This window comes from Lathyrus oleraceus, chromosome 5 (genome assembly GCF_024323335.1).
Source record: "Lathyrus oleraceus cultivar Zhongwan6 chromosome 5, CAAS_Psat_ZW6_1.0, whole genome shotgun sequence".
In the NCBI taxonomy this organism is placed as follows: Eukaryota; Viridiplantae; Streptophyta; class Magnoliopsida; order Fabales; family Fabaceae; genus Lathyrus; species Lathyrus oleraceus.
In genome coordinates this window covers 16,009,161-16,017,192 of record NC_066583.1, presented here as the reverse complement: position 1 = coordinate 16,017,192, position 8,032 = coordinate 16,009,161, and the positions used below count along the sequence as shown (strand labels likewise).

At 36.6% G+C, this 8,032-nt stretch overlaps 2 protein-coding genes across 12 annotated transcripts; one reads left to right on the top strand and one right to left on the bottom strand.

Annotated features, from left to right (window-relative positions):
- The first annotated feature begins 2,967 nt into the window (after positions 1-2,967).
- On the top strand, positions 2,968-3,958 carry LOC127085076 (mediator of RNA polymerase II transcription subunit 32). The gene is made up of 2 exons (XM_051025658.1): positions 2,968-3,066; positions 3,184-3,958. The coding sequence occupies exons 1-2, from the start codon at positions 2,973-2,975 to the stop codon at positions 3,612-3,614; spliced, it is 525 nt and encodes a 174-aa protein (XP_050881615.1). The 5' UTR covers positions 2,968-2,972; the 3' UTR covers positions 3,615-3,958.
- Positions 3,959-4,526: 568 nt separating this feature from the next.
- On the bottom strand, positions 4,527-7,711 carry LOC127085074 (polygalacturonase 1 beta-like protein 3). 11 transcript variants are annotated; one of them, XM_051025647.1, is made up of 3 exons: positions 7,545-7,711; positions 6,243-6,983; positions 4,527-6,173 (listed from the first exon to the last, which is right to left on the bottom strand). In XM_051025647.1, the coding sequence occupies exons 1-3, from the start codon at positions 7,596-7,598 to the stop codon at positions 4,836-4,838; spliced, it is 2,133 nt and encodes a 710-aa protein (XP_050881604.1). In that variant the 5' UTR covers positions 7,599-7,711; the 3' UTR covers positions 4,527-4,835. The 11 variants fall into 11 exon arrangements, with proteins under 11 accessions (XP_050881604.1, XP_050881605.1, XP_050881609.1 ...); XM_051025648.1 differs by having other exon boundaries at positions 4,527-6,104; XM_051025652.1 differs by having other exon boundaries at positions 4,527-5,897.
- Between the last annotated feature and the right edge of the window lie 321 nt (positions 7,712-8,032).

Below are 8,032 nucleotides of genomic sequence, written 5' to 3'. Positions count from 1 at the left end.
TTGCTAAAGTGTTCGAAACCACCTTTGTTTTTGTTGAATTGAAATACAATGATAAACGATCTTGGTACCTTTGATTTGTGTGTTATTGTGCAGGAATTAGGCATGAAATAATAGAAAATGAAGCCACAAGAAAGTTGGCAAAGGGACCAAAGAAAAGATGCATTCACCAGCTTGCTCGCTAGGCGAGGGCTATGGCGAAGGGCTCGCTAGGCGAGCGCCCAACGAGAACCCAGCGAAAAGCTCCAGTATTTTACAGTGGCAAACATCAACAAACTCGCTAGGCGAGCTGCCAGCGAGGTGTGTAGCGAACACGTCCAGACTTGGTGAAAAGCGCAGCCAGCACTCACTCGCTAGGCGAGCCATTAACGAGCTCCCAGCGAGCATTCCAGTAGCAAAACCTCTCAAGCTCGCTGGAGCGAAGGTTGAAGCGTGGGCTTCGCCTAGCGAAGGTTTTGTTCGCCTAGCGAACATTCCAGTCTGGCAAAGGTTGTTTCTCTGGGCGCAGGTGCCTCAGGTGCCTCATTTAGGGGCTCGCTAGGCGAGCCATTCTGCTCGCCTAGCGAGCATGACAGCTCAGTAGCAGCTCTATAAGTAGCAAGGGCTACTTTTTGGAGCCATACTTTTACACCTCCATACTTTTGTACTTTTGAAGATATTTTCCAGCATTGCTCTTGGGATCTTTTGTGACCTAGAAATCATTTCTCTTCATCTCTTAACAATCTTTCGCAAAAAGAAGGTGGATTCCCATCCAATCTCGATTATTCGACTCAGATGTTGATCAACCTTCTTCCGAAACTTGTTGACCAAGCTACCATGAAAATGAGTAGCTAAGTCCTTCATTTTGTCAAGGTCAGATGTAGATGATCATTAGCTTTGTGTGTAAATGGGATGATCTTCATTTGTAAACTCTTTAATGGTGAATATATGGTGAAAACTTTGTTCTTATTCAAAACTCTTTGTGTTGGTTTATGATCGAGAGATGTTTACCAACTCTTAACCTAGGTTTTCATCCAATTTTGTTTGTTAGCTAGAGATAGTAATGAATGATTTTGTTCACCATAAGGTTGAACCAAAAAGTTGTCATTTTGATAGATTGTGTTAGAGATAAACAATGGATCAAAATGGGAAAACTCACAATGTGTGTTAGAGATAAACACATTGGGAGGACTTTGTGAAATAGTTTATCATCTAAAGGAGTTTATAAGTTTTGTTGATCGAACATATACATGCAAAGTGATCATCGAACCCTAACTTTGGCAATATTTCTCAAATATTAAAACCAAATCTTTTACCGCATTTTATTACACTTTTATGCAAGATACCGTGACAAATACCAAAACCCCATTGTTACCTTAAGCTAAGAATTAAAACAATTGTCGAAAGGCGGTGATATCTCACAATCCCTGTGGAGACGATAACAAAAACCCGACACTTAAAATTACAATCAACAACGTTTCAAATGGAGCTCGGTGTTACAATTTGGGCAGTTGTTCAGTGATGCTTCAATGAAACTCATTAAAGAGGAAGCTGCCAGAGCTAACACACATGTGGTCACAGTGTTTGACCGTACTAAAGGTTGATACAGTGTTGCTGAGTTAATGGATCGCAATGAAGGCATGCCGAGGGGACACTATCGAGTGGAACTAGATAGAGGTTGATGCGACTGCAGAAAGTTCCAAGCCTTTCGTATGCCCTGCTCCCATGTCATAGCGGCATGTTCAAAGGTTCGACAAGATCCTTCCGACTTACTATCCTACGTTTACAAAGTCACAAACATTTGCAAGGTTTACAAAATTAGTTTTTCAGTGGTAGCAAAAGAGGATTACTAACCTGCATATCAAGGGGACATTCTCTGACACAATAAAATAATACGAAGAAAGAAAAAGGGCCGCCCAAACAGCACCATTATTTGAACTAAAATGGATATGACTAACAAAATGGTGAGATTATGTAGTTCGTGTCGTCAGCCCGGTCATAATCTTACTAATTGTCCCAGTGTTGGAACAAGGACAACGAGATACTTTTAATTGTAACTCTTTTACTTTATATTAAAAACAACATTCATTCATATGATAAACAAAACAAATACAATAATTAAACAAGAAGAAACTACAATAAATAAAATAACACCACAAAAAAATACAACAGATAAACAACATAACTATGCAATTACAACCATCAAAATAATTTTGTGAGAAGTATACATCATCATGTGAACATCTCTGTCTGTTTTAATATTGACCTAGGGATGAACTTCTCCATTTTAGTTGAACGTCGTTTCAAGCCATTGAATTCTTCTGATTATTTCACCATCTAACCAACGGTTCAAGGTCTTGTTAAGATGTTCGAACGTATCTACATTCCAAAGTCAGATCTTCATCGCAAGATGCACTGCTAAAAAATTAAATCGACATTTCTCTTGTGAATATAAGGACACAGTATGAATATGGAGACATTTTAAAGATAATCGAATGAGATTGAAGAAAAATGGATTATGCGTGCACTATTGCATGTGGCGCCTACACATGCATGCGCCAATCCTACTAGCATCTTGGTCATGGATGCGCTAGTGCATGTGACGCCAATGACTAACATTTTTATTGGATGCGCCAATGCAACTAGCCCCTAGTTTAGATGTTTTTTGAAAGATGGTTATTTCGATAAATATTTTTTTTTTTAAAATGATTATTTTAGAATTTTAATTAAAAAATAAGTTATTTTAAAAAAATCCTTTTTTAATATTTATTTATTAACAGATAACTTTTCCTAACTAATTTTTTAACTTTATTTACAATAAAATGTTTTAAAGTATATTTATTAACAAATTTAACAATAACGATTATAATTCTTTATAAAACAAAAGACAATTATAATTTGCTTAAAAAAAAAAGATATAATTTACAAACCTGCCTATATTTTTTATTATAAAAAAAAAAGAAAAACAGATAATTACAAAGCAATCCAACATTTGGATGGGTACCGACCGCCGTGGCATTGGTGTAAGAGAAACAACAAGTTCCATTTTTCACTCAACTCCCAAATCCCAACTCAATCTCAACTACCAAGGTTCCATTTTCAATTTTTCCTTCTTATAGCTTTCGTAGAATTAGATCTATTCTATTTACCGCAATTCATATCTTATTTCTCTTCATTCTTGTTTCTGCAATTTCCTTCTTTAAACAGGCTCGATGGATAGTGTGGTTGATTCTCTAAATACTGCCTATCAAGATTTTGTTGCTGCAGCAGCGACTGTTCTTGAAGCCAAAGAAACTGCCACCCCTCATAAAACCGCAGCAACAGATACTGCTCTTGAAAGCTTTAAGCAAAAGTGGGAATTGTTTAGAGTGGCGTGTGATCAAGCCGAGGAGTATGTGGAGTCTGTGAAGCAAAGGATTGGATCAGAGTGTTTAGTGGACGAGGCTACGGGGCATGTGGTAGGAAAGGCTGGACAAGCTACCATGACTACTCTTCCACCCATCAGTGCGGTTCGCTTGGAACAGATGAGTAAAGCTGTTCGTTGGCTTGTGATTGAATTGCAGCATGGCTCTGGAGCAGGTTCTTCTAGTTCCTCAGCCCCTTTTGATGCCAGGTTTTCTGAAGATGCTGCTCAATAGCATTTTTTTTAACTTAATGTTTTTAATATGTCTTGCATTTATATTTCTCAATTCCAAAATAGCACGCAGTATGTAACTTATGTGCAATGTGTATGACACAAGACTACTTGGTGTTTTTGTTCCATGTAAGACAGCGGGTAAAATGAGGTTAATCGAGATCGGTAGAATTTGGAACTCTGATTTTTTAGGTGTGCCATGGAGGCATATGTGACATTGCATTCAAATTTGTGAGAACCATCTTGGTTATGTTGTTGTACTGTTAAACATGTTTCATCAGTCTTTTGTACTAGCTAAAAGCTGAAATTGGTTAATGATCAAGACATTTGAGACTTGGTTTTCTTGTATGAGCTGGATTCCTAGAATTCTTATTCCCTGAACATGATTGTTGCTTCCATGAAGTTTCTGAGACTGGTTTTTGTTGCTAACTACAGAGAATTGTCCCTCCTATGTGTTAATAGCTAGGAGTTTTTTCCACAGATTATTGCAATGAAAAAAGCGAATCCTTCCCTTTCAACCATCAATTCCACAAGAATTCTGCCGTAATGGCCAAATGTTCTTTGCCTAGTTGATTCATCTCCAGCTATGGGAACCCATGCCCCGCTTGCAATTTCAAAAAGGGTTTTCACTCTCCAATACTCTTCTGGCAAATTAACCAATCTTAACCAAACCAGCGAATGAGTGGATGAGTGGATGTAGATTCTACTTGCAAGGTGAGTTGTTAAAATAATACAATATATGACTAGATCGATTGTTCAAATAAGTATTACATTAATTAAGTTGGCTTCAATTTAACCCAATAGAATATGATATAGACTTAGTATTTCCATAATCTTTGTCTATATAGAGCCTATTATTTTCCTTGTCATTATCATGATTGAACAGTGATTAATACTGGTTCTTTACATAATAGAATTGAGATGATGTCTAATATTCATTAATACAAACAAAATTACAATACAAAGGATAACCCACAAATCACACATAATAACACTAAGATAATTGCTCTAAACTCCTTACTTAGAGGTCTAACAAACAACTACCTAAGTTTGAAAAACTAAAGAGACGCCAACACAATTATCTCGTTTCTAGAAACAAGATCTTATTTAGTGCACAACCAAGACCTTACAAGACACTAAAATTATAGAAATTAAAAGCATAGGAACAACATGAAAAGTTTTGGGACAGACACCGACTAACTGATATGAACTAGTTTCCCTTTATTCACTTGGTGGCATCCGATGGGCTTGGCACCCATAAGACATGCTTAACAGGGAAGAAATGACACAATGGACCTTCCCCAGGCTTCATTCCAAGTAGGTCAAATATAAAATGATTAGGATTCATGGCAGATGTGTCTAGGTGGCAAATTCCCAAAGCATTCATTATGTCTCCATATTCACCCTTTAGAAGAACTTTGAAGATCTTACTCCCTATGTCTAGGTAGTGGCAATAATAAAGTGCATATGGGTAAGGCCTAGGGTGACATGCTACCCATTTAGGAGCATAAATATCCTTTGAGATATCCAAAACAGTGTAGTTCTGCAAAGGTGCACCTGATGTTGTGGGATAGCTAGTCGAGTGAATGTTATAATTAGTGTCGGCACCAATAATACCATGAACAAATTCAAGCATGGACTCTAAAGAAGTAGGGCAAGCCTTGGTCTCCCCTTTATTGGGTTCAGACTCACATTGATTAATTACGTCTATCATGTCTTCACCTTGAGGAGAATCTTTTGTGAGTGAGAATAGTTGAAGAAGGCTTGGGCTTTGTGATTTGGAGACAGGAATGTCGTCAGCTACTTTTTTTGGCAAGAATGGGGCATATTCTCTAATAGGAAATTGCAAGGTCATTACATTTCCTACATAAAGATCATCTAGACTGAAAAAAGCTACCTTGAATGCTTCTGTATGGTCAACTTTTGAAGATAGTTTTCCATTCGATTCTTCCAAGTGTTGTCCATTTTTCATGTAGTTCTCCGCACGTGAGTCTTTCAACCAACCATCAAGGTAAGCTTGCTTGGAATTCGGGATGGATTTTGCATTCTCAACATGGCTATCTTTCAACCATCCATCAAGGTAAATTTGGTTAGAGGTAGGGGAGGAATTTTCTTTCTCTGCTCGTGTATCTTTCAACCATCCATCAAGGTAAACTTGGTTGGAGTCAGAGTTAACTATTGCTTTCTCAGCTCGGGTATCTTTCAACCATCCATCAACGTAAACTTGGTTGGAGTCAGGGGTAGATTTTGCTTTCTCATCTCGGGTATCTTTCAACCATCCATCAAGGTAAACTTGGTTGGAGTCAGGGTTGACTTTGACTTTCTCGGCTCTAATATCTTTCAACCATCCATCAAGATAAACTTGGTTGGAGTCAGAGTTGGCTTTTGCTTTTTGGACTCGGATATCTTTCAACCATCCATCAAGGTAAACTTGGTTGGAGTCAGTGTTGACTTTTTCTTTCTCAGCTCGGGTATCTTTCAACCATCCATCAAGGTAAACTTGGTTGGAGTCAGGGTTGACTTTTTCTTTCTCGGCTCGGGTATCTTTCAACCATCCATCAAGGTAAACTTGGTTGGAGTCGTGGTTGGATTTTTCTTTCTCACCTCGGGTATCTTTCAACCATCCATCAAGGTAAACTTGGTTGGAGTCAGGGTTGACTTTTTCTTTCTCGGCCTGGGTATCTTTCAACCACCCATCAAGGTAAACTTCGTTGGAGTTAGAGTTGACTTTTTCTTTTTGGACTCGGGTATCTTTCAACCATCCATCAAGGTAAACTTGGTTGGAGTCAGAGTTGGCTTTTTCTTTTTGGACTCGGGTATCTTTCAACCATCCATCAAGGTAAACTTGGTTGGAGTCAGGGTTGTGTTTTTCTTTCTCAGCTCGGGTATCTTTCAACCATCCATCAAGGTAAACTTGGTTGGAGTCAGGGTTGATTTTTTCTTTCTCGGCTCGAGTATCTTTTAACCATCCATCAAGGTAAACTTGGTTGGAGTCAGGGTTGGTTTTTTCTTTCTCGGCCCGTGTATCTTTCAACCATCCATCAAGGTAAACTTGGTTAGAATCAGGATTGACTTTTTCTTTCTCAGCCCGAGTATCTTTCAACCATCCATCAAGGTAAACTTGATTTGAGTCAGGGTTGACTTTTGCTTTCTCGGTTCGGGTATCTTTCAACCATCCATCAAGGTAAACTTGGTTGGAGTCAGAGTTGACTTTTGTTTTCTCATCTCGGGTATCTTTCAACCATCCATCAAGGTAAACTTGGTCGGAGTTAGGGGAGGGTTTTTGGTCCTTCAATGGAGTGTTTTTGAGCCACCCATCAAGATAAGGTTGATCAACTTGGTTCATATCTCTCGCAAAGCTTCCATGGTCATTCTACAATACAATTGAATAAATGGATATTAATGAGTGACAAACTAATTACATGTTTTTGATGGTATATATGATTAAAGAAATACAAGTGTGTTATGAGACACATTTTGTTGTATAGGGAAGAAATCTTCATTATGTATATACAGGAGATAGATACATAATTTGAAACAGAAAAAATAGGAAGTAGAGTATTTTTAATTGCATTATGGCAAGAAAAACATCATAATATAGTTAAATCATATAGGAAAACTCGATTATGAGTGTGTTGAATGCATGAAAAACAACTATAAAGAGAAGGATCTTATAGGCATGCATTAAATTTAGCATGTATGTACAATTGCAAATAGAGATGACAATGATAGATTATGAATATGTTGAATTTTATGAAATTTAACATGTATGTACAATTGCAAGGATGAAGATGATAGATTATTATGATAAATAGATGATAAAAAATGTAAGTGTAAAAGATAAAAGATGAAAATGATAGATTCTTATGATAAATAGATGATGAAAAATATAAGCCTAAAAGATAGAAGCATGCATGGAAAGCTAAAAACTCACAATCAACAAGAGAAGAAGAAAAGGAATGAGAGACATAACAACTCTGAGTGTCATTTTTTTCTATTATATTTTAGTGAAAAAACTCTTTTGTTGTGAAATATGTATTGAGTGGAAGTGAGTTGAGCTATTTATAGGCAAGTAAGAAGAGAAAGTACAAATAACCGGGACAATAAGACTTTGTTTGGCAAAATCACTTTTTAAGTTTTTAGTTCATTTCTTATATTTTGTCATAAATTATTTTTTAAGTTTTTAGTTCATTTCTTATATTTTGTCATGTCATTGTTATCAATTTATAGTTTATTTTGATCAGTTATTTCAAGTAGTTTATAATTTACTTTTTTTTTTCTTTCAATTCTATCACTGTAATCTTAATTAAAATATAAAAAGAAAAATTAAACATATTTTTTTATGACATTTCATATTCTTAAGCTACATTAATTTTATAAATTTAAACTGCTACCTTATGAGTCATATGCAATAAATTACTC

What these genes read in the sequence shown, in the direction of transcription:
- LOC127085076 (XM_051025658.1), top strand. Translation starts at nt 2,973, where the DNA reads ATGGGTACCGACCGCCGTGGCATTGGTGTAAGAGAAACAACAAGTTCC. An exon ending in ACTCAATCTCAACTACCAAG is followed by an intron (nt 3,067 to 3,183) that starts GTTCCATTTTCA and finishes TTCTTTAAACAG; the next exon opens with GCTCGATGGATAGTGTGGTT.
- LOC127085074 (XM_051025646.1), bottom strand. Translation starts at nt 7,598, where the DNA reads ATGACACTCAGAGTTGTTATGTCTCTCATTCCTTTTCTTCTTCTCTTG. An exon ending in TTCTTCTTCTCTTGTTGATT is followed by an intron (nt 6,984 to 7,544) that starts GTGAGTTTTTAG and finishes ATTGTATTGTAG; the next exon opens with AATGACCATGGAAGCTTTGC.